Raw genomic sequence first — 26,116 nt, forward strand, 5'->3', positions numbered from 1 at the left:
TGGGATTCACAACCTTGTGCAGTCTCTTTTCCACATTGGTCCAGAGTTGGTCTGTCTGAATAGCAGAATATGACAGAGTGATGGTATAATACCTCTGAGATTAAATTATAGAAGACTTCGGCTTCCATCTCAATCACTCACATTCCCTTTTGGGTCAATCACTGCCATGTCAAGCAACTCTATGAAGAGACCAGTGTGGGGAAGAACTGAGGCATGTCAACAACCATTCAGTTGAAGAGAACTCTCCAGTTCTAGCTGGGCCTTCAGATGAAGGAAGCCTGGCCAATAGTTTGACTATAACCTCAGAAGAGAACCAGATCCAACAATGAAACTTCTGGATTTCTGACCCTCAGATATTTAGAGTAGATGTTTACTTACTTATTTATTTATCTAAATATATGGGAGTCCTTTTGTTATTTATTCATTTATTTTGGTACCAGGGATTGAACACAAGGGTGCTTAACCACTGAGCCACATCCAGTCCTTTGTATTTTTTAATACAGGGTCTCACCAAATAACTTAGGGTTTCTCCAAGTTGTTCAGGCTGGCTTTGAACTTGCAATCCTCCTGCCTCAGCCTCCCAAGCCACTGGGATTACAGGTGTGTGCCACCATATCTGGTTCCTTTTTTTATTTTAAAGTTGTATTTGAATACTTGGGATTGAACCCAGGGCATTCTACCACTGAGGTACAACCAAAGAACAGGGGTATAACACAGTAGTAGAGCATGTATTTAGCATGCAAAAGGCCCTCGGTTCAATCCCCACCCCTAAAAGACAACCATTAAAAAATAAGAGAGGTAAATAAGCTTTCTCTTTGCATAACCTAATATATAATTCATAAAGATGAGTTGACTGTTTTCTCCTCTTTTTAAAGATAAATACTTGTCTCCTTGATAATCTAGTTACTCAAGATTAATTAAATTTCATGTTCCTCAACAGTGATTCTTGTTTCTTTGACTTAATCTGAATGTGAGGTCATTTAGATGAGATAAATGCAATGAAAAATACATATCTACAGTCGCAAGTTTTAGTTTTTAAGTTTAGAAAAGAAAATATGCTGTGATAAGTTGAGCCATTTTTCTACATTCTTTATCCAAGGTGTGAAACAATGACATGAGAAGAAAATTCTGAAAAAGAGGAAAGAAAATACACTTTTCAATCTCCCTTCCCCACTGACTTGTAACAGCATTAACTTCATATAGCCACTGTGTCATAATGAGAATTACTTTTAAGCAGAGGAAATCCAAAGTTTCTCTTGGATAGGGTCTCTTCTATGTTTCAGAAATTCTTTCTTATCTCTAACTTTCATGATTCAGCACAAACCTATTTACTTATTGGGTATTCAAAGGATATGGAAAAGAGGCCGATACCCTTTGACAGACTTGTGGTTACCGCCCAGATGTTTTTTTCCTGTAAAGAAAGTAATTCTCTAGATTTTATGTTGTTTAGTAGCTTCATTTGTTTGCTTGCTTAAGTACCAAATACAAGCCAGGGCAATACAGTGGGACTCCATTTCAAATAAATAAATAAATAAATAAATATCACTGTCCTAACACATTACCTTAATAAGAGCAGGATATGCTGTTGCTTCTTTTTCTAATGATACAATCTCAAAATTTGTAGGAATAAATTCATTCCTTGTTGGAAGTTTAAATTTCCCATTTAGGTCAGCATTTTGCCATTTCTAAATAAATAAAACACAAAAGCAATTAGAGTCTGATTAGAAAGTTTAAAACCGTGTTTTTTTTGCTCACTATCCAAACAAATGTTAAGGGGATAAATGTCATACAGTATTCTTTTCCATCATATATAAAAATGCTACAACCAGGATCTATTACGTTTTTATGAAACTTGAGTCGGTTATTCTGATACAAATGAAGATTTTGTATTCATCTATCTTTCCTTTCCATATCTCCAAAATGACCAGCTGAGATTAAGGAAAAATCTGAGTGGGCTGGGGATGTAGTTGTGTGGCACAGCACTTGTCTAGTATATACACAGCCTTGGGTTCAATCCCCACCACTCCTTCTCTCCATGAACAACCTGAGACTGAAACACAAAGATGACTAGTCCACATGAAGAACATGCTTACTATAGTTCTTTAAAGAAGAAAGAATAATTTGTACAGGCAATATACTTCCACAACTGTGGGACTACAGGTCATTTAAATAAGAGTCATACTTTTGGTTATGTATTTGGTTACCTCCATACATGACTTGAAAGTCAGATTAAAGAGGACTTCTTTATTTATTTTTAGTTTTTCTATTTTTTTCATGGGTTATTTTTAGTTAAACATGACAGTAGAATCCATTTTGATAAAATTATACAAGCATGGAATATATTTTATTCTAATTAGGACCCCATTCTTGTGGATGGGCACACTCATGGAGTTCACTCAGGTATTTTCAAATGTGTATAGAAGAAAATTGTTAGATTTATTCTACTGTCTTTCCTATTCCTATCCCCCTCCCTTCCCTTCATTCTCCTTTGTCTAATCTACTGAACTTCTTTTCTTCCCTTCCCCTGGTTTAGCTTCCACACACCAGTGAAAACACTGACCTTTGGTTTTGGGGGATTTGCTTATTTTACTTAGCATTATTGTCTCCAGTTCCATCCATTTACTGGCAAATATTATAAAGTCATTCTTCTTTATGGCTGAGTAATATTCCACTGTGTATATATACTAAAATTTCTTTTTCCATTCATCTGCTGATAGGCATTTAGGTTGGGAACCACACTCTGACCCAGTTATCCCATTCCTTGGTGTATATATATCCAAAGGATTTAAAATCAGCATACTACAGTAAAGCAGCCACATCAATGTTTATAGCAGCACAATTCACAAAAAAGGGGACTTCTTTTGCTTCAATACTTCTTCTTAGGTGTGGTCCACATCTTTCCTAGAGGACCATGTGAACTTTCAAATGAACCAGTAATTCAAGACAAGGTTAAGGACAAAGCTGAGATTTAAGCACAGACTGACACAAGCTGAAGGTTAGATCTATTCCTAGTGCTGGCTCTAAAAGCTAAGTGGGACAGACTACAGGCGACTGATTTTTGAATTCTAATTTATAAGACTTTTCATTATTTAAAAAAGAAAAGAAAAAAAAAAAAGAAAGGGAAACAGACTATCAATAATTCTGGATTCGGTAATTTGGTCTCTAGCTGATGTGGCTCAGTCTTGCAGATTTTGCAGTTCTATTTGGGATGCTGTGTTTGTAGTTTTCAGAACTGGGATGGTGGAGATGTTGGCTATATTATTTAGATTGCAGCTTAACTGTCCAGAGTAGTTGAGTATTAGGAGCGACTAGGCAACACTTAGTATTTTCACTGCTGAAATTCCAGATATATTTCTTAAAAAATTCCCATGCAGGGTACATTTGTTATGGTCATAGTTTGGGGAACAGGGAGATTCTCTTTTGTTTTAGCATTATTTCAGACTCCACACTAATTCACAGGAGATCTGTTTTCTTCCAAAGGTGGATCTGTTCACGCCACGAAGAGCTTCAGTGATTTCTTTCTGTACAGTGAATATGTTAGAGATTCCTGAAGTGCCAGCAAAGATTATATTTCTTAAATTATTCCTTGTCTGTCTTCACATCTAAAAAATGCCCATTACTTGGGTTTAACTAGAATCTAATCAGAGTAAAACTTTCTGGTATTGTCCATGAGTAATGGAATCAATCTAAAGGGCACAAAGACAATGAAAATCAAAAAAGGAGGAAAGAAAAAGTACTAAGTAGAAAAGACTCACAGGCGAAACCCTGACTACTGATGAGTGTGATAAAATACTGTCTAAACACACCTGTTTTGAAATAAATCCTAATTCTCCTATGTGGACAAAAAGAGCAATGATATACTAGGAGGCATAATTCACTTCCTAAATAAAATAATGACAGTATGAATTCCAGACATGACTCCTACCCACTGTTCCAGCAAGACTTCTGAGTCTTTGGAGTCCCTGCACCTGTTTTTCATGCCCCCTACTTCCTCATTGCTTCTTATCTTTCTTCTTGTCTTTGCCTCTCTGTGTACCCTGTACTTCCATGCTCTTTGACTGCATGAGATTGGGAGTCTGCTTTACAGCACAGATTCTTTGGCAAACACACAAGAAAGTGACCAGAGAGCCATTTTTTTGTGCAAAAGCATAAACCCAGCTCTCTAGCTCCTTATTCACCCCTCTCAGGGCAGTATAGACAACAGGGAACCATCAATCTCCACACTCTGGGTCCTGAGTTGGTATATTTAGGGAGCTCATGTTCTTGAGGTTCCTCACATATCAGGTTTATTTAGAAGTGTGTTCACCCTACCTTAATGACTTCGTCTGGTATAGCTTCCTGTTTGTACTGGGTCCCATACCACTCTTCTGTGCGATCGGTTTTTCCTTCAAAAGATTTGGAAACTATTGCAACCCTAGAGATAGATGGAAAAAACAAACAGAAAAAAACCTGTTACCTCATTTAATTGTATATGCAAATTTATAGAATTTTATTCAAGAAAATGTAAATATTCAATAATGTGGTGAACTGAACCTCTTAAGACCCAACAAAACCTATAAAGTTTAATCTAAACAGGCAATATGTGTCAGGTTTCTGATTATAGTCCCTGTTATCCTTTGGTTATAGACCATTATTTTTAGTGTGAAAAAGTGCTTACAGCAGAGATTCTTTTAGGAATGCTATTGACTAATTTAAAAAGAGTAGCAAAAGAAAAAGACAGAACAAGGGCATTGAGTAATAGTTCAAATAAAACAGCACTCCTTCCCAGGAGCAGCTCAGGCTCAAGATTAAGAGGAATGGCTAAGAAAACCTGTTGGCTCATCTACAGATGAAACACACCAGAGGAAACTTTATAATTACTTCTAAGTTTGTGGGGTTTTTTTGTTTTGTTTTGTTTTTTCTTTTCTTGCCAGAGACCAGCATCAAATATATTTACTACATGTTCAATGGCTTTTCTGCTGATAGAGGAGAAGGGAACAAGACAAAAAAAAATTTTTTTTTTTTTTTTTTTCAAATAAAACTTTTGCGGGGTCAGTACTGAGGGTTAAACCTAGGGACACTTTACCACTGGGCTACATACCCAGCCCTTTTTATTTTACTTATTTATCCTTTTTTAATTTTGAGGCAGGGTCTCACTAAATTGCTGAGGCTGGTCTTGAACTTGGGATTCTCCTGCCTCAGCCTACCCAGTCACTGGGATTACAGGTATGCACCATCAGGTCAGGCTAAAAGCTTTTTTGATAAGAGAGCAGAAATGGCCCAGAAGAAAAGTCAAATGGGAATTAAAAAAAAAAAAAATTAATTCAAGGAGGAAAGGTAGAGGTAAAACGATGTCAAAAGGTAAGTGAACAGAAGATTTTAAGAGTAGAGGGAGCAAAAGAAGCTCTTTATCAGAGGAACTGTATAAGATCTCCCAGGGAGCGACAACAGGGACGTGTCTGCCTGTGCTGCCTCTTAATTAATTATTTAAATTGGAATCATTACACTCTCATCAGAAGACTCAACTCAAGGCTGGGATCAAGCCTATTCTGAATTGGGTGGATCAAAAAATTCTAGCTAGTTCATGTGGATGGCTTGGTGCAAAGTTAGTTCCCTGTTATTGGTTCTGCTTTTCCCCCGACTCCTGTTTTTTTTTTTTTTTTCCCCCTTTTTGATAAGAACCCAGTGGCACTTTGCCACTGAGCTACATCCCCAGACCTGTTTATTTTTTATTTTGAGACAAGGTCTTTTCAAGTTGCCCAGGCTGGTCTTGAACTTGCAATCCTTCTGCCTCAGCCTCCTGAGTGGCTGAGATTACAGGAGTGCACCACCACGTCCAGCTACTAAATCCATGTCTGTACTTGTTTGTACCTATCTTCCAGGATGTTGGTTCTAGCCTCCGAATGTTGGCCTCACAGCCCAAAGCTTAGTATTTGTAATCAAAACACCTCTCTACTGAATACACATCCATTCTCTCAGAGAATGAGGCGTTGATTCTCAAGACTACTAAAGAACATATGTAGGAAGTAGAAGAACCTGGTTGAAATGTGTATTCCTATCTTCTCTTCCATGAGACGACAGATTTTGGAAGAGTTCATTACATAGGTGGCTTTGGTTTCTCTGAATGATAACCCAAGCACCAGAATAATGAACAAGGAAATGAACGAACATAAGTTAACAAACACTGACATATTCATTTGGCAGCGAACTTGCCCTCTGAAATAAAATTTTAACTCAATTCTGAGAGACAAAGTAAAAAAGTTCAGGTAACACTGCCAAGTTTGATGCTCTGGAGATGACTATACAACAAGGAGAAAAGCAGATACTGAAGGCTATCCAGTAATGCTCAGTCAAAAAAAAAAAAAAAAAAAAAAAAAAAAAAAGACAAAGAAAAAGAAAGAAAAAAAAAACAGTTCCGCAAAACTAGGCATATATTAAATATTGGACTAACAAAAAGAGACAACTTTGTAGACTGTAAGATTGTATATCATTAAGAATTTCAAAACTGAAATATACAATGGAAGGGTTTATACTCAAAATAAATATAAAGGTTGGGGAAGGGAATGACAGTAGAGACAAGAGTATACACTAATCAGACCCATACAGAGATCTATGAAGCAGAGTGTGGAAGTACAGGAAAGAACACTTCAATTCAGAGCAAAGGGGAAAAACTCATATTACTTGAAGTATACTGAAGACAGCTATATATGCTTAACTGCAGACATGCCATCTCTTAAAAATCTAATTATACTAAAAAATTATTTGGATGACAGGTTTCTTTTCACACATGGGGATAGGGAGAACTGACATGATCCTTGGAAAGGTGAGAGAAAATGACCTTTTCTTTTTATACTGAAACTTAAGAGCGAGACAAGAAATCAGCAGGCTATATAAATGCTGACTGTTGACTTTAAGTCAGCACATTTAAACTGCATTTCCCAGAGTATGGCTTCTCAAGACTTTTGCAAAAAGTCCCTGAGAGAAAAAGAGGATGACAACCAAAGAACTAGAAGCGGTCTCATAAGTAATTGTGATAAATTCAAACAGGTTTACTGGAAAGGGCACAGACCTGGCAATCAGAGACTTGGACGCTGCTAGATACTCTGACTCACTTTCTTTGAGACTGTGCCAAAATATCAGTTAAGATCTAAATCAGGCAAGTCATTTAGCCTCTCTGGGCTTCAGGTTCATGACTTTTTAAACAGACATTCAAATTAGATGCATCTATCCTTCCACTAATAGAATTCTACAAAATAATATCAAATTAAAAAAAATTTTTTTTGCAATGCTGGGAGGATCAAATCCAGGGTCTCTCATGTGCTAAGTCCAGTGAGCGACACCCTTCGACCCCTCACATTAGGTTTTTTTTTTTTTTTTTTTTAAATAAATATTTTTTGTTGTGGATGGACATGATACCTTTATTTTATTTATTTTTATGTGGTGCTAAAGATGGAATTCAGTGCCTCACTCATGCTAGGCAAGTGCTCTACCACTGAGCTACAACCCCAGCCCTCACATTAAGTTTTTAAAAGAAATCTAATAAAAGAAAAAAGATGCAGGTGGCGGGGTGGTGGACCAGGGGGAACAAGGAAATTTCAACAATATTCGAAATTTAAAATCAAACTTAAAGAATAGTAAAGGGAAAGTTTAAGAGCTGAATAAGTTAAGGCTTATAAAAAAGGCTAAAAATCAATTTTTTTGGGGGGGGTACTGGGGATTGAACCCAGGGCCTTCAAGCACTCTACCAACTGAGCTATATCCCCAGCCCCCTAAAAACCATTTTTTAAAAAGTGTTTCTTAAAGTAAGAAAGAATCTAGGAGGAACAAATCAAGAAAGATTAGGTGAAAAGCTTAGAAAATTCGATCAACTTTTATTGAGTCCTTACCAGCCTCAATTCTGGGAAAGATAAAATATAGTTCCTGTCTGAAAGAAAAAAACTCATAATCAATAGAATATATAACTTAAAGCAAAATGTGATAAGCTGATATCCTGTTAGTAGATGACAGGACTACTCTTGTTTATACTGTCTTTAAAAGAAGCGTGGGTCTTTAAACTGTAAAGACAGACTAAACAGAAAAAAGTGTGTAAAACCCAGGCAGGTGAGTAAGCCAAGTGATTCAAGCGAAATCACATTTCAAAGCATATAAGTCATATTTTCTAATGCTTAGGCAACGAATAAATTCTAAGAGAATCACTATCCATCATCTTTTAGAAATGCTGGAGGATAGGAGAAAAGGCAGAAGGCTAGAGATGGGCAAAGGCTTTCATTTTCAAAAACGTAAGTCTGAATACCACAAACCAGTCGATTGAGTAGGCACTGGCTTGTGATGGAATTCTACATTCAACAGCCAGACTGTCAAATTTTAAGACAAGAAGACAGTTATTATGAGGACTTGAGTGGATATACCAAGAATAACTTTTCCCCACAAAATGGAATTATTTATGCCTTAAATCAGTCATGTTGTAAAGACTATCGCTAGCTGGGTGTGATAGCGCATGCTTCAAATCCCAGCAATTTAGATTAAGGCAGGATGACTGCAAGTTCAAGGCCAGCCTCAGTAATTTAGTGAGACCCTGTTTCAAAATAAACCAATAAAAAGGGCTGGGGATGTAGCTCCATGATAAAACACCCGGAACATTGAACCCTAGGGTTCAATCCGTAGTACCAAAAAAAAAAAAAAAAAAAAGACTCTGCTGTGTACTTGTAGGCTTAATATGATAAAATAGGCACCAAATGATAGATCAAGGAAGGTGGGTAACAATATACAATACCTTTGAACAGGTAAAAATTTTCTCTAACAATTAGGACTGGTAAAAATAGAACTGGCTACTTTGGTATTTAATAGATTCCTGGTCCTTGGAGGAATTAATTTTATTTACTTATTCATTTTTAAATAATGCCTGGCTTATTCATTATTTCTTAATTAATTAATTTTATTTATTCTTCAGTTTGTTTACTTACTGATGGTGCTAGGAATCAAACCCAGGACCTCACACACTCTACCACTGAGTCCAATCCTTTTTTTTTTTTTTTTTTTAATTTTTATTGTACACAAATGGGGTACATCTTGTTTCTATTTGTACATGAAGTAAACGCATACCATTTGTGTAATCATACAATTATGTAGGGTAATGATGTTTGATTCATTCTGTCATTTCCCCCTCCCTCCCACCCCCCAATCCTTTTTTGAGACAGGTGTCACTGAGTTGCCCAGGCTGGCCTTGCACTTTTGATCCACCCACTTCAGCCTCCTGAGCAGCAAGAATTACAGGCAAGTGCCACAAGTGCCCAGCCCATAGAGGAATTTAAACTGAGGCTGGTAACTACTTTTACCAACTACTTTCAGTTGAGATACTGCATAAGAGATATATATACCTGACAGGTTGGATTAAATGACCTCTAAGATTCCTTTCATTCTGGTGATTTCTCTCCTGGTTATGTCAAGCTTGTTTCAGTGGGTATTAAAGAAAGCAACTGTATCCTTGAGCAACATCAGGCCTGGCAACTGGCAATATTATCCCAGGCTGTTCTATACTGAGCTGTTGTAGTTACAATTATAAATGTCACAGAATTGAATCTTGGAGAGGTAAAGCACTGTTTTTTTAAAAGTGAGGGTAAAGAGAAAAAGAGATACTTAGCTCTAATTGTCTAAGATATCAAATTTAGAAACATGCAATTTAATCAAAAGTAGAATGCATACGCCAGCAAATTCATTCCTACAAAGAATTAGTGGGTCAAATTACTAAGTCTAGAGCAGCAAAAATCATAATTTAAATCATGATTTTTGGTGGAATAGGGATATAGCTCAGTGTTTAGCAGCAAGAGGCTGTGGGTTTAATCCCTAGTACCCAAACAGACTTTTTTCCTTGCCAAAAAAGAACATTTTTATTGTATGATATAATCTAAAATAGCATTAGCTTGTGTTTGCATAATACCTTTCAAATTTGGTAGATCATTCTGCATCACACAAATTATGTAAGTACTCTCCCCATTTTGCAGGTTCAAGAAAATGAAATGAAAGCCAGTGTTCATAACATTATATAAAGTTAACTTTTCATAAGTCTCCCTTGCAGGAATGTGAACTTGAGCTTGACATTAGTAATTTAATAAACACTGGTTGAAGAAAACAAGTGATCTGGTCTGGGGAATATAGCTCAGCTGGTACAATGCTTGTAGACAAGCACAAGGACAAGGTCCTGGGTTCAATCTCCAGCACAGCAAAAAAAAAAGGAAAACAAGTGATCCAAAATTTCAAGACCAGTAGATGACAAAACCACAAAACTGGTCATTGGAAATAAGCTCACAGACTGCCTAGTGAGTTCTATTATTATATTTAAAACTCTTCCTCCCCATGTTAGAGGTTTTGTTTTTAGAAGGTATATAATAAAATTCAACAGTATTTAGGTTTTTCTTTAGACTATGTAACTACATTGAGGAAAATACTAATATTTAAATCTAATATTTAAATTATTTCACTTGTCTAAAATGAGTAAATGTATGTCCATGTTTTTTAAGTAAACACAAACACATACACACATACCACTTAATGAATAAAAGTTTTAAATCATGAAGAAATTAATTTTTCAATGTCTTTAACAGTTACTGATTTTGTGTTCTTTGTCTATCTCAAGGTTTTAAAGATATTTTCTCATGTTTTCTTCTGACGTTTTATAGTTTCAGTGTTTACATACAGATTTCTGATCTATTTCAAATTAGTTTTTGTGAATGGTATAAGATAAAGGTCAAGTTTCTTTCTTTTTTTGTTCCAGTTTGGATGTGTAGTTAGTATATGAGCAGGACCATTTGTTAAAAAGATTTTCCTTTCCTAACTTAATCACTCTGGCACCTGTGATATTATGATACATACAGTTTTTGGTTTTTACTTTACTTGTTTTCCTGGCTCATAACTGCCTCCCAAAGGTAGAGCAGAGTAACTAGAATTTTTATTTTTTTCCTTAAGATACATCATAAAAACTCTAACATTTCCTTGTTTTTCTGTATTAGACTTGGTCATAAGGAAATTTCTCTGATTCAGCCTTGTCTGATAGTGGGTCATACAGACCTCCTCATTTCAGAGGAGTCCTGTTCCATACCCTGGAGGGAGGTATGCTGCACAGAGGCCAGGAACTCTGAAGCAGACAAGCCTTGCAGGGTTGTCTCCCACAATACATTAGTGTTAGTTCATATCTTTCTTGTCCAATCACATTTTTAACATGGTTTTCCTTGCTTCCATTATGTGTATGCAGTGAAGTCTCCCTAAGTATTGAAAAGGATAAATCTGGAGGGCTTCTAAAGAGATGAACACATGGAAGTTCCAGGAAGGTAGTATGTCTGGATACAGCATGGAAGTTCTGAGCTCCTCCCATACCTCGTTGTATACATCTCTTGATCTATATCCTTTGTAATATTCTTTACAATAAATTAGTAGGCATACATAAGTGTTTCCCAGAGTTCTGTGATTCATTCAATCAAATTAATTGAATTCAACCCAGGAGTTGTTTGTGGAAACACTGACTTATGGCTGGCTGGTCAAAAGCACAAATCAAACTAGATCTTACAACTGGTATCTAAAGTAGGAAAGGGACAGTCTTAGGGCCTAAGATTTCAATATGTGGGAACTGACACTATGTGGAGATAGTGTCAGCAATGAACTGGATTAAAGGACACCTAACTTGGTGTCTGCTATAGAAGTGCATGCTTGCTGGTGGTGAGAAACTTTCATCTCTTGAAGTCATAGAAGTCTTCTGTGTGGATTGTTGTGTGAGAGCATAGGAAAAACATGGTTTTTGGTTTTTCTAACACATTTGGTATCAAAAGTGTGATGTGCTAGCCTTCCAGAAAACGTGATTTGGGAAGAGAAAGGAAAAAAGAGTGAAGAATGAAGAACTTTTGATTTCTGGGTGGCCATGTGGTCACCCCTGGTATGGAGGAGCAGCTGTGCTGTAGTCTGTCTCTAAAGGTAAAAGTTACCACTGGAATTTAGAGATGAATCCAACTCCCAAGGAACTAGTTCACTGTATGCATAAGGAAATACAAACTAATAAGAAAAAGTCAAAATACATAATAATCCCTTGATCACTACTATCTGTAATAGCCAAATCAAAAGTAAAGCAGAATAATGGGTTGGACCTTGATGCTAGGTCAAGATCAGATTTTTGAGTCTGAGTATGGGCCACTATCATCAAAGTTGCCCAAGGAAAAAATTATGCAGAAACAACAAAAAGCATCTCTAAGACTCTTGCTTACCAAGATTCTGGTAGTCAATGTGAGGAAAGGGAAAACCAAGAAAAGTATAACGTGAAACAACTGCTTCATTTTGTAGAACAGTATCATCAGTTTCCTAAGGAGACTTAACTAAAATAGATTCTGAGAGTAATTTAGGAGCAGCATCTCTGGTTTTGCATGCTGGAAAATGGAAGAGCATGTTTGTGTACATGCAGGATTCACATCTTGCTACAGAACATTCACAGATGGCTACCTATATGTGATGCAGATATACAGGAAGTTGTTCCTAATGGATCAGTCAGTCTGGTGGACTGGATAAAAGCCACTCTGAGGTCTCTTTACTCTCAGGAGGACTGCCTGACTACACCTATAATGCCAGAAGAAGCAACTGATATGCTTCATATGTAAATCATGAGGGACAAACTTTAAGACCAATGGGATATCTGTTACCCAGCTTATGATCTGCAGTATTAAGGAGGCCCCTTTTGCATGGATATACCATGTATCTTTATAGCTGCAAAACTTGAACTATAATTAGAGAAGACTTATCTCCCCTCATGAGTCTTACAGATGCTAAGAACTAATTAGATTAATTAATAAGGGGATGGAAAAAGGCAAAAGGGAAAGTCAAGGCCTCATCCAGGAAGGCAGAGATTGTAAATGGTGTTAAGAAGCAAGGTAGCGTTGGGCTGGGTTGTGGCTCAGTGGTAGTGCGATTGCCTAGCACATATGAGGTTCTGGGTTCGATCAGCACCACAAAAAAATAAAATAAAGTATTGGGTCAACCTACAACTAAAAATAGATATTAAAAAAAAAAAAAAAGAAGGTAGGGGCTGAAATGTTTTCTCTGATATGTGAATGCTAAATCACAACAAGGCAGAGGGTAGGGAAGATTAGAAGTACTTTAGATTAGACAAAAGGCATGAAGAGAAGGGAGGGGGAATGAGAACAGGAAAGATAGTAGAATGAATTGGACATTATTTTAGGTACATATATGAATATATAACCAATGTAATTCCACATCATGTACAACTAGAAGAATGGAAAGTTATACTCCTTTTAGGTGTAATATGTCAAAATACATTCTACTTTCATATACAACTAATAAGAACAAATAAAAAAAAAAAAAAAGGCAAGTTAACAGCTTGGGTTGAAGCTTGTCTACCCTGTGGCCTTAGGCATTGGGTTGGGTTTGATCTACAGCACTGTCCAAAAATAAAAAATAAAGAAAGAAAGAGGACAAGGAGATGGAGGAAGAAGGAAAAAGGGATAAATCAGATAAATAGAGAAAACATTAAAAAAATTCTAAAAGTCAAAAACTAAGAAAAAAGAAAGGAGAGTTACAGGAACTCATTTCAATAGGGGGGACATCTTTAGGTGGTTATTAAGAGTAGGATGAATAAAAAATGGCACTGATAGGGTTAAAACATAGGTTTTAATATGATCCTACTGAAGAATGGATGAGCCAAAGGGAGTCCCTGATAGTCCCCCACTGTTAAAGGACTACATGCAAATTTGTTGTATTACCCCAACTTGGAGGAATTCAATCAGTCAGAAGGTAGGTATTACAATGAGAGATATGGGGCAATGGTCAGACAAATTAATCAAGATAAAGATTAAGCAAAGAGCCAAGTCTCTTGGCTCAATACTTGCTGGGGACCCAAAGCCTTTTGTGCAAGAGAGGGTAAAATAATCTAGGGGTGGAGAAGAGAAGTTTCTGGGATTACAACATAAAAACATAAGGGTGGGTAGGATTGCAAAAGTTGGAATGCTTAAATAGGCTTTATATAAAGAAAGTGTGTCTCCTTTACCTAAATGTTTTATGGAAATGGATATTATGCCTGGCCAGGGAAAACTTCCTTTACCAAGTACTATAAAACAGAACATGTAAATTCCCCCTTTAAGCAATATTAATTGCACATGCTAAGTGGAAATGAGTAAGACTGCCTGAATCCACACACAGAGTAAAAAAGAAGCTGAAGTGCTGGTATGTTCAAATTCTTTGATCCCTATGTGGAATGTAGATTGGGGCTTAGAATAAAATCCAATAAACAGTCCTCTCCATGACAACGCCTGGGACTTTGGACTAGAGAATTTCCACTTGAAGGGCATTCAGTACCTTGCAATGAAACATTGAGACTGTCTCAATGAAGTAAGTAGGTAAAACAATTCTGAAACCTGAAATAACCCACAATGTATTGAATGATGTCAAAATACACTAATGGCACAGCATTTCCCAGAAGAGTTCCATAATAAAATGGAAATGATTTATACAGGATCAGGTCACCTGAAGAATGCAGTGAGGAGACACTCAAAAGTAGGGAGCCCCTCCTGCCCAGAACTGACTCTGACACTGCCTGAGAAGCAGCTGGATTCTACTGACACTTGGACAGTGTCCTAAAACAGTTCTTGACTGACTGACAAAGAGTGCCCAGTGTGTAGATGTAAGTTTCAAGGTGGAATGAAGGACATTCTTTTTTTTTTATTTGTTTTTAGATATACGACAATAAAATGTATTTTGACATATTATACATGCACAGCGTAAAACTTATTCTAATTAGGATCCCATTCTTGTGGTTGTACATGATGTGGAGTTTCACTGGTGGTGTATTCATATATGAACATGGGAGAGTTACGTCTGATTCATTCTACTGTGAAGAGCATTCGTTTTGGAAGGATGCCACACTGACTGAAGAAGGTAAAAACAAATCAGTCCAGTGGGCTGAACTGCATGCTGAAGGATGAAAGAGAGGTTAAAAGCCCTGTGTTTTAGATTTTTACTGGCTTATGGGCAATAGCTAAAGGCCTGGACATATGCTCACACAGGAAGGAAATGGAAACCTGGCCTATTAAAGGAATGGCGTATGAGGTACAGCTGGATGGAAACTTGAGGGGCTCATTACAGTAGGACATTTTGATGCCCATCAGAAGAATCCCTTTCCAAGTTCAGAAGGCAACTAGAATTGATGAGCAGATATTTCCAAGTGTCATCTAGGGTGGCCATCTGGGTCCGTGAAATGAATAGACATGGGGTACTATAACAATGCAGAGATGGAATGAATCTAGACACATTCTTGTTGTATACTTTGAGGAACAAAATGCCAAAAAAGAAACTATTCTGCCTGCCAGCAAAAGAGAGTGAGACTGCCAATGGATGAGTGGTGGATTCCTTGGTGGGAAGCCCCTGAACATAGCTGGCATATGAAAATGGTGCCGGTAGCCCTGGAGGCAGAGAGAGGGCTACAGATGGGTCTTGACAGGTGAACACTGACTCTGGGGTGTGCTTTAATTATCTGATGGAACATGTAAATGCTACAATAAGAACCAAAATGGGAGAGAGAATTAGGATGGCAGAACTTCATTTCCTCAGACCAAGAAATGCACCATGCAGACTATGATGTTCAACTATGGCCAGAAGATATCCTTCACAGACACAGTTTAATAAAAAAGTGTAATGGACAGCTGAAAGATTGGTTGTCTAAAATAGGCGGAGATACAGGCCTGAAGGATTGGCTTATGTGCCTTTATGAGTGTGTGTTCACCCTCAATACTAAAGAAGTGTCCCCACTATTAGATATTTCTCCATTTTATTAGTAGATTTGGGAAGAGGTGCTGGTGAAGGGTGTTATAGGTATGACCATACAATTCTTGCCAAGAGAGGAATATACTGGTATAATGACTTTTTCTTCTTCTCCACATAACCTCCATTCTCCCACCTCTACCTGATACAGGGGTTGCAGGATCAGCGCTATGACCCCAAGTGCTAGAAGCAGGCATGTAAGATACTGTTTACTATATCATTAAATCTCTATGTCAGAAAAGGCCCGATGGGCTACAACTGTGTCTTTACTCTGTTTAGTAAAGTTAGCACTAACAGTAAATGCCACCGTTTTGCCTAGTGATCAGAAAGCCCACTGATTCTGTACCTATGTAACTCTGTCCTATCTGGAAGTGGACTGAGGGGAGGCACTTGCTATACCAATAGTGCTGTCAGCAGTCTGGACCTGCCTAGTGGCTAACCTAATGTTCATTACAAAGGTGGGAAAAGTTTGGGTATTATATGAAGAGAAGGAGAAAAAATACCTGAGGGTTAAAGAACTAATAAATGGCCAGTGGTGCGTGACGGTAATCTCAGTGGCTTAGAAGTCTGGGGCGGAAGGGTCACAAGTTCAAGGTCAGCCCAAGCAACTTAGTGAGACTGTCTCAAAATTAAAAATAAAAAGGGCTGGGATGTAGCTCCGTGGTAAAGTGCCCCTGGTTTCAATCCCAGTAGGAGGGGGAAAAAAAAGATTAACTTACTCATCTTTAGCTTTCAGTAACTTCTACTAGTTCTTTAATAGGATTTTCCATATCATAATCAAGTCCTGATTAATTAAGGATTAGGCAACAAATATGTAATTAAAATACTGGCAACGAGAATGACTATGAGACCTCTGTAACCTGTTCTTACTGGATATGTAAAACGAGATTTAATTTCTATGCAATCATAAGTTATTATCATTGAAGAAGTTTTTTGTTTTTATTTTTTTGGTGGTACTGTGGATTGAACTCAGGGAAGTTCTACCATTGAGCTATGTATCCCTAGACCTTTATGCTTTTATTTTGAGTCAGAGTTTCACTAGGTTGCCCAGGCTGGCCCAGAACTTGTGATCCTTTCTGTCTCAGCCTCCTAAATCGCTGGGATTACAAATTTGTACCACCACATCCAGCTCACTGAGGAATATTTCTAAATTTTGATGCTTATGTATTTTCTAAACTAGGAAATCAAGGCATCTTATTACACATTAAAAATTCTAAGTTTGATAATTATCTGTACTCACCCAAATACTCTATTATTAAATAAAACATTTAACTAAATCCAAGCTCCAGGTCATGTCAGATCTGCACTGTATTGCCAGTGTCTACTGCTGCAGCACTCCTTGCTTGATGGGTGAGTGTAAGACTCCCACATAGCTGGTGTCAGAAGTGTATGTTGAGTGAAAGAGAAACTGAGTTTGAATTTGGTTTGTTTTCCTCTGTCATTTCCATCACTTAACTTTAGACTGACTGTATAGATGAAATTGTATTTTAAGGCAGAAGTATGTGATAGCCCACAAGCTCTTTGGGAATGATTTTCCTCTAGCAAAAATATTGCCAATATAAAAGCTTGAAGTTTTGATTTCCTGGTTAGCTACTAGTCAGAAGGATTCTGGGAATGTAATCATTACTTCACCTTGAATAAAGCAGGGTGGCAACTGGGTGTGGTAGCTCACACCTGTAATCTCAGCAGTTTGGGAGAATGAAGCAGGAGGATTGAGAGTTTAAATACAGTCTTAGCAATTTAGCAAGGCCCCGAGCAACTTAGCAAGACTCTGTCTCTAAATAAAATATAAAAAAGGGCTGGGGATGTGGCTCAGTGATTAAGTACACCTGGATTCTATCCCTGGTACCAAAAAAAAAAAAAAAAAAAAAAGCCTTTACCTATAAAAGCCATATAATATAGGTGAGCTAATACTTTGGTCACTTAAATTAAAAAGACATGCTAAGGAAATTTATTATATTTCATTCATTATAATGAAATTTGATTGGTTTTTAGAAAAACACCTTGATCTTTCAGAGATATTTCCTCAAAATAATCTAGGAGACAGGGATGATGAGTGAAAAAGGGTGGGAATAGATAAAAAGATGGCCCATGTAATTGCTGAATCTTGGTGTTGGTTCATTATGCTATTCTCAACTTCTGTTACTCATGCTTGATAAAAAGTTTGAAAGTATTTCATTTACCATTTCATTATTGAAAATTTTCTATGTAATAGTAAAATTTATAAGTGACTCACCGGACATTCTCTGGTCTGAGTTTATCAAGAACCATCTCTATTAAGTCAGGTCTAAATTCTTCCAGTAAATATTCAGCTGTGAGTACTTCTTCTAGGGGATAATACTTTGAAAAAGGAAAATGTAAATAAATAAAAATTTGCAAAGCTACCATAGAGCTTCACTTATTAAAGCAAACAGATCTCTGATATATTACATCCATTATTTCACCACTCCCAGCCCCTAAGTTAAAATCTACTCAACCAAAAAAAAGGTATTCCTGAATTCTTTTCCTTCACCGTTTTTTTTTTTTTTTTTTTTTTTTTTTTTTTTTTGTCCTCTGTGGTGCTGGGGATCAAACCCATGGCCCTGAGCATGCTAGGCAAATGTTCTACCACTGGGTACACACAAGTTCTACCTACCACATCTTTAAGTAGGCTCATATTGTGTGATGATTCTGCCAAATACACTTTTTTTTTTTTTGGTACTGGAGATTGAACCCAGAGGCACTTAACTACTGAATCACATCCTCAGTCCTTTTTAGATTTTATCTCGAGACAGGGTCTCACTGAGTTGCTTAGCACCTTGTTTTTGCTGAGGCTGGCTTTGAACTCTTGATCCTGCTGCCTCAGCCTCCCAAGCTGCTAGGATTATAGGCGTATGCCATCAAGCCCAGCTCCAATACAATTTTATCCCCAAATATACTCTTATTGTAGATAGCAAAATCACATTTATTTCAAGGAAAAATATGAGTACTATTTTGGGTTAAAAACTGAGTATATGGTAATAAAGAAAATTGGGCAGTGAAATGCTAATAGAGTATTTTTCATATACTGATACAGTATTATAAAGTAATATGGTTTTAAAAACAAAATTTCCTCCCAAATTTCTATAAATAAAATCACATAAGCATTTAGAAAGTTGTGGGAAGAAATGGATTACATTTTTGGTTCGTGTAGAAAAACAATGCAGCAGAAGACACTTAAATAAAGCAACTTCTAAGACACTGAGACAGATTCTTTAGTTCAATAAAAATTTAAGAACACCTTATTCTGTGCCAGCCACTGTGCTAGGTACTGAGGATACAATGGTAGATAATACATATTAAGTCACTGTCCTCCAGAAAACATATATTCTAATTGGGAGGGAGGCAAACAATTAAAAAAAAAAATGTGATTTTAGTAATAGGTACTATGAAGAATATTGAAAATGAGAAACAGGGGCATTAATTTAAATTGGGAGGCCCAGGGCAGAACTCTTTAAGGAGACATCTGAGTGGAGAGTCAAATGATAAGGAGATGCCAGGTATAGTGGTGCACACTTGTAATCCTAGCTACTCAGGAGGAAGACTGCCAAGTTCACAGCCAGCCTAAGCAATTTAGAGAAATTTTATCTCAAAATAAAAAGGGCTGGGGATGTAACTCAGGGTAAATAAAGCACTCCTGTGTTCAACCCCCGTACTCCAACCTCCCCACAAATGAAGAGAACCTAACCATGCAAAGATCAGATGGAAGAATATTCCATATACAGAAAACAGCACATGTAAAGGTCCTAAATGGAAGAATAAACTTAATGATTAAAAATTAGATGAAGAGGGGCTGGGGAGATAGCTCAGTCGGTAGAGTGCTTGCCTTGTAAGCACAAGGCCCTGGGTTCGATCCCCAGCACCCCAAAAAAAAAAAAAAAAAAAAAAAAATTTAGATGAAGAGCTGGGCTAGTGGCGGATGCCTGTAATCCCAGTGGCTTGGGAAGCTGAGGTGGGAGGATTATAAATTCAAAGCCAATCTTAGCAATTTAACAAGACCCCAAGCAACTTAGCAAGATCCTATCTCAAAATAAAAAATAAAAAGGGCTGGGGAGGTGGCTCAGTGGTTAAGCACCCCTGGGTTCAATTCCTGGTATGGGGGCGAGGGGGAGGGTGGGAATTAGAAGATGAGCCAATATAACTGGAGTAGATGGGAATAGGACAGGTGGAATGGAGAGTGGTATGGAATGTGGCCAGACAGGGTGGGGCCAGAACACCTTATAAGCCAAAGAATAATTTGAATTTTAGGCTAACTCTGATGGAAAACCATAAGAGGACTTTAAACAGAGGCAGGAAACAATCTGATTTTAGTTTTCGAAAGATCACCAAGGTTAGAAAAATAAACCACAGTGTGGAACAAGATGGTGAACAAGATTCCAGGTACGAGACGATGATGGCAGTCCAGGTAAGAAACTATGGTAGCTCAGACTATACTGGTAACAAAGGAAATGGAAGAAAGCAGATGATCTAAAGTTTTCACGGAGGTAATGCCTGACATATTATAGAAGTGAAATGTATTGAGGAAACACTAGGGAATGATACTGACTAAATTATACTGTCATATTATGTGCATATATGAATATTTTACAATAAATCCTACAACTATAATTATAATGCATCAATAAAAATATGGAAAAATAAAAAATATTTAAAGTCAATAAACAAAATGTTTATGTAATGAAAATATTATGGATGACAATTTTTAAGATGATGAAAATTAAGAATTGAAACATATCTGGTCATCAGTTTGCCCCACTGCTACTAAGTCTAAAGTTCTATGCACTATCTGAAATACTGTATACACTAATATAAAAAGTAAAATAACAAAAAACTTACATGCAATATTCCTGCAATCTTAGATGTATAGCCCCGTGGCCTCTCTTTATCTTTAAACCTAAAGGCAACGGCATTCAAGTCCTAAAACATAAAGTGAATAAAAATAGAAGTCAACTATTATTTCATTATTTTTGTGTTTCAGTTGAACCATAAACTTTCTACTCCACATTTAACCTTATCACACTTTCTGAAAAAATAGCTAGGCTTGATTTAAAAATGCAGAGAATATGGAAAGAAAACTTCTTAATGTGTATCAAACTCAACCAATCAATTTAGACTTAGAGTAAAATAGGTGAATAATAGGTAAAACAAATATGATTCTATAGCCTCAACTGTTAAAACTATTAATCAAAGAATTAGAGAAACTGCAAAAGAAGCCTGTGAGATCCAACTATTTCACAGATGATGATTTTAGTGACCCAGAGAATTGCAGCCAGATTAAAACTTTAAAAACTTTTACCTAAAGAGGATGTTTTTAAACCTAAAATACATTTTGAACCTCGATAGGCCAAATACGAAGTACGTATTAAAAAAAAAAAAAAAAAAAAAAACCTTTCAAAAGAAGCCTTTAAAATTTCAGAAGACAAACATCTTTTGTTTCATGCAAAAGAAAACAAAAGAATAGCTAGGTTTTTTTCATACATACAATAATAAAATCACTTTCCAGAACACAATCATACATAAAACAATTCACTATTTCTTTGAGTATGCTACAGATTTTATTACCAGATCTGGAAATGACAGACTTAATGCAACTTCAGGCAGGGAGTAACGTAAGTCCTGAAAAATACCAGCTTAACAAACTGTTGGTTTTCTTCTAAGGGATAGAAAAGCAATCTACTTTCTTTCCTTTTCCCTCCTAAAAAAGGCTACATGATGCCTTAACTCTCAGTTGTGCCCATGCAGCAAACCAGACTAGGGCAACTAAGTCTTAACTAATATTACAATGCATTGCAAAATTTTAGACTTTAATGAGGAAAAAAAATTTTAAAGTTTAAATGGGCCTTAAATTTAAATTAATTCACATATATTTGTTTTTTAAAAATAGATTCCTTAAGAAAAATTTTGGTGAAACAAAAGTACCTTGCACTCTTGGAAAACCCATTCTTGAGGTCCTTCTGCACGTAACTTCTGAATGTATTGAAACATGTGCAAAATTATATCTTCAACATGTACTGGAAAAAAGGGGCACACTTAAAAACCATTCAGTCCTTGAATCCTTCAAAGCAGTGAGCTCACTACTAAGGTAAAGTCAGGTAAGTGAAAGATGGTCCCTCTTAGAAAACAGAGTCCTCACCTCCCTGAGACTGGTTTTAGGTGACCCACACATGGCCCTCTGGGCTTAGCAATATGTGACAGAAGGGGTTTTGGGGTAGGAAATGAGCAAATGAAAAGCCAAGTACACATTTTGTAAGTGCAACATAATGATCAGTTGCTGAGGGGGAAACTCATCCACAAAACAAATGCCAAGTTACACGTGAAAAATACATGGATAAGCTGTGTGAATTCAAGTGTTAATAGCTTTTCCACATAAAACAGAGCCACAGCATAAAGAAATAAAGAAAAATCATAAGAATTCAATTTTCATTCAACAGCAAGATCAATCAATACTTACACAATCCTTCCTCAGTTAAGTCCACATTAATGATAAAAAACATAAAACCTCGAGCTCCTTCCTTCTGTCCACCAACGAGGGTATTTACCCAGCCTGCAACATTCAAAGAAAATCAACATGATTTCAGTTGTGGTTTCTTTTAAGACGAAGGATTTTTTTTTAAAAAAAATTATATGTCACAAGAGATTAGGAAACCTATTCAGGGGAAAAAAAATATGTTCAGAAAAGTACTTTCAGATTAATGGATTTATGGGATAGAAGCTTTCCTAAGGATTCCTCAAGTCAATTTCCAATTAAGAAATTGTGACTACTGTGTTTTAAATGTTATGTGAAAGAAAAGAGTATGAGATTGGAGAGTCCTTGGAGATCATCTATTACCTAGAACCTATACCCTTCTGATCTGATGGATTACACAGGCAAATAAATATTATGTACTGACATTTCACAGAGACAGTAAAGAATATGCAATGTAGGCTGCTATTTTTTAAAGTTTTTTTTATTTAAAACATGGCTGCAGGTACAGCTCAGAGACAGAGTACTTGGTTAGCCAGCACACATGAGGTTCTGGGTTTGATCCCCAGCACCACAAAACAAAAACAAAAACAATAACAAAAATCATTGGAGACGGTATCTTTTGAAATTTCTAATCTTCATGGCTTAATACTAACGAGTAAAATAAAATCATGATAAAAAAAGTCCCCAAAGTAAAAAAAAAAAAAAAAAAAAACAGCACATTAATAATCACTTTACTCAGTAACCCCAGTCTCAACTTAAAAATGTTCCTTTATAGTAAAATATTTAGGAGAAAATGAAAGTCAGAGTGAAAGGTGTCGTGGGGTATACTACACTCAGAGAGTGCCACCCAAGGCACTTACCCTTTGATTTAAGTTCTGATAACAGACTTCCAGGACCTTCATGCCCAATCAGATGACCAAGATAATGACCAGGATTTGATTTATAGTATTTCTGAAGGTCAGGTATGGGAAATGTTACATAAAGATTCCTAATATCCTTAATGGGCACTATTTTATAAAGTTGCTGGTGGGAAAACAAAACAAAACAAAAATAAATCACAGAAGATTCACTATATTCAATTCCTACTGACTAAAATATTTATAAGTTATAAAGAATATTGATTTTCATGGAAAAATCCCAAATTTAGGAGCAAAATTGATTGCCAGATCACAAAGAAATAAATGAATCAGGTTCTCAGTAGAATTTCATTGTAGTGGGTAAGCTGTTCATGTTTGGTTCCCAGGACCTTGAAGCTAGATAGTTTGGGATGCTTTCCTTCTGGCAATATATAATATCTTCAATAGCCTGCCAAGGCTACAGACATCAAAACTACTTTTAGCATGCAACGATCAGAACATATTGGTATTTTTTATGAAGACAGATGATCCTAATAAATATGAATTTGATTTGATTATTCTGACAAATATATATATATATATATATATATATATAAATATATATTGGCGGGGGTGGCGGGGTTGGGCAGGTGCCAGGTATTGAACCCAGGGGAGCTTAATCACTGAGCCACATCCCCAGCCCTTTTTTTTTTTTTTTTTTAATTTTGAGACACTAAGTTGTTTAGGGCTTTGAGAAATTGATGAGGCAGGTTTTGAACCTGTGATCTTCCTGCCTCAACCTCCCAAGCTGTGGGGATTACAGGCATGTGTCACCAACTGCACCCAGCTATCCTGACAAATATTAAAAACTACATTAAGTAACAAAATCTTGATTTTCTTGTAAACTAGATATATATGTTCATAAATTAAAAAGAAAAATACCAATAATACATGGACTTACTTTAAGATGTTCTTCTTGGAAAGGGTGCTCAGGAAATTCTGGCAATGGGACATTTTTATTCTCTACTTCAGAAAATAACTTTACCACGAGATTAGTTAAATCATCTAAAGATTCTACAAGAAAACAGGCAATGAAAACATGAATTAATCATAACACAAAGCAAACAGTATTTAAGACCTTAGATTTCCTGAAAATCTAGGGGCCTTTAAAAGGAAAACCTGTAATTAAAAAACAAGCAAACAAAAAGAGGCATCTGATAAAGATGAAACACTCAAGGTAAATCCTATCAATGCTTATGTAAATTCTAAAGCTGCTAAACAATATTGATGATTACACTTTACCTTTACATGGTATAAAAATTTAAATATTCAAACATTATATCATAATATTAAAATTGTTTCACAAATATTATCTTGCAATAAACTTAAAACGTATTAGAAACAATAATAGAACATTTAGTAGTACTTGGAAAAATGACAATCTATAATTCCCAATAAACACATACTGAAATACTGGCAGAAAGATTATAACATTCACCTTATAAATACAGAGTCCAAACCCACTGTTAAAAGTCAAATGTTAAAGTTTGGGGGGAAATAGTGTAAAATGATGAAAAGAATCCTAGTTGGGGGATCAGGGCACTTTCTTCTAACCCCAGCTTTATCAATCATGACAATGAAATACTTGCACAAACTGGTTAACTACTCCATAAAATAAGGCTCTTGGGTAAGATGATCACAACTCTCTTCCAAGATCTATAAGGATGCTATATCATAATATGTCAAAGTAACTCAAAGACTTTTAACTATTGATAAATTAGACTGATTAATACCTAAACAAGTTTCTTTTATGTTTTTACCTACATATATTCCTTTATTAAGGGTTTTACTTGTAAATGTTTACAAAGTTTTATATACACATACACACACACACAATATGAAGGAGCAATCTGTATGTGGTGACATTAAAGTTCTTTTAAGTGAAAACTGCAGGCTAAAAGACAATGTTATGTAGTATAATCTCATTTTCTAATTTTTTGAACACACACAAAAAAGCGTATTAACAAGATTCTACTTTTAGAAGTAAAACAACAAAAGCCTTAAGTTGATGATCTTTGAGGAAAAGGCATAGCTGTCAGGGGATGCATGAAAAAGAGGAAGAACTTATTTTTGTTTTATACCTTTCCATGTGGGATAAATTTCTTTCCATGCCCACATATTACTACTACTACTACTACTACTACTACTACTATTAGTATTATTTTGATGTTGAACCCCGGCCCTTGCACATCCTTAAGCACATATTCTGTCACTAAACTACAACCCCAGTCCTATGTATTACTAAGCACTAGAAAGAAAACACGTGTTTGCTGGGTGTGGTGGCACACACCTGTAATCTCAGAGGTTCAGGAGGCTGAGGCAGGAAATCACAAGTTCAAAGCCAGTCTCAGCAATTTACTGAGGCCCTGAGCAAATTTGTGAGAACCTGTTTCAAAACAGAAAATAAAAAAAAGAGGGCTGGGGATGTGGCTCAGTGGTTAAGAGCCCTTGGGTTCAATTCCTGACACCAAAATAAATAAAGACATTCAATTTAAAAAAATGAGAATGCAGCCCAGTGATTAAGCGAACCTGGGTTCAATCCCTAGTACCAAAAAAAAAAAAAAAAAAAAAAAAGACTGAACAGATAAATACCTGTATCTTATATCCTTCTTGTAATATTTTGAAAAAAGTCAAAATAGAAAAAAAAACCAAAAACTTACATTACCCAATTATATGAAAAACTTAAATTCTTACCTCGACCCAGAACACAAATGGCCATTAAGTTGGAGGAATAATAAGTAGAATGGAACTTTAGTAGCTCTTGTCTTACATCAATGCCTTCTTGGTTGGGTCGAGTCTCTAGAGTATATTTGTTACCTGAAAAGGAAGAAAAGGCATTTCTTAGAAAAAGCAATATGTGTGGACTTGAAAATTTTGTTACTTATCACTGACACTGCTACAAAATGAACTTAAAAAGCAGAGCTCAAACTGACATGCACAATATTAATTA

At 36.2% G+C, this 26,116-nt stretch overlaps 1 protein-coding gene across 3 annotated transcripts in view; it reads right to left on the reverse strand.

Annotated features, from left to right (window-relative positions):
- Positions 1–26,116, reverse strand: part of Ide (insulin degrading enzyme) — an 87,539-nt gene that overhangs the window by 23,584 nt on the left and 37,839 nt on the right. For all 3 annotated transcript variants that reach the window (XM_047552751.1, XM_047552750.1, XM_047552753.1), the window contains exons 5-13: positions 25,861–25,983; positions 24,068–24,180; positions 23,131–23,293; positions 22,256–22,348; positions 21,724–21,815; positions 20,641–20,721; positions 18,023–18,126; positions 4,312–4,414; positions 1,563–1,685 (exon numbers count right to left, since the gene is read on the reverse strand). In XM_047552751.1, the coding sequence (XP_047408707.1) occupies positions 1,563–1,685; positions 4,312–4,414; positions 18,023–18,126; positions 20,641–20,721; positions 21,724–21,815; positions 22,256–22,348; positions 23,131–23,293; positions 24,068–24,180; positions 25,861–25,983 (995 nt within the window). The remainder of the gene's footprint in view (positions 1–1,562; positions 1,686–4,311; positions 4,415–18,022; positions 18,127–20,640; positions 20,722–21,723; positions 21,816–22,255; positions 22,349–23,130; positions 23,294–24,067; positions 24,181–25,860; positions 25,984–26,116) is intronic.

Source organism: Sciurus carolinensis, chromosome 5, assembly GCF_902686445.1.
Source record: "Sciurus carolinensis chromosome 5, mSciCar1.2, whole genome shotgun sequence".
Taxonomy (NCBI): domain Eukaryota; kingdom Metazoa; phylum Chordata; class Mammalia; order Rodentia; family Sciuridae; genus Sciurus; species Sciurus carolinensis.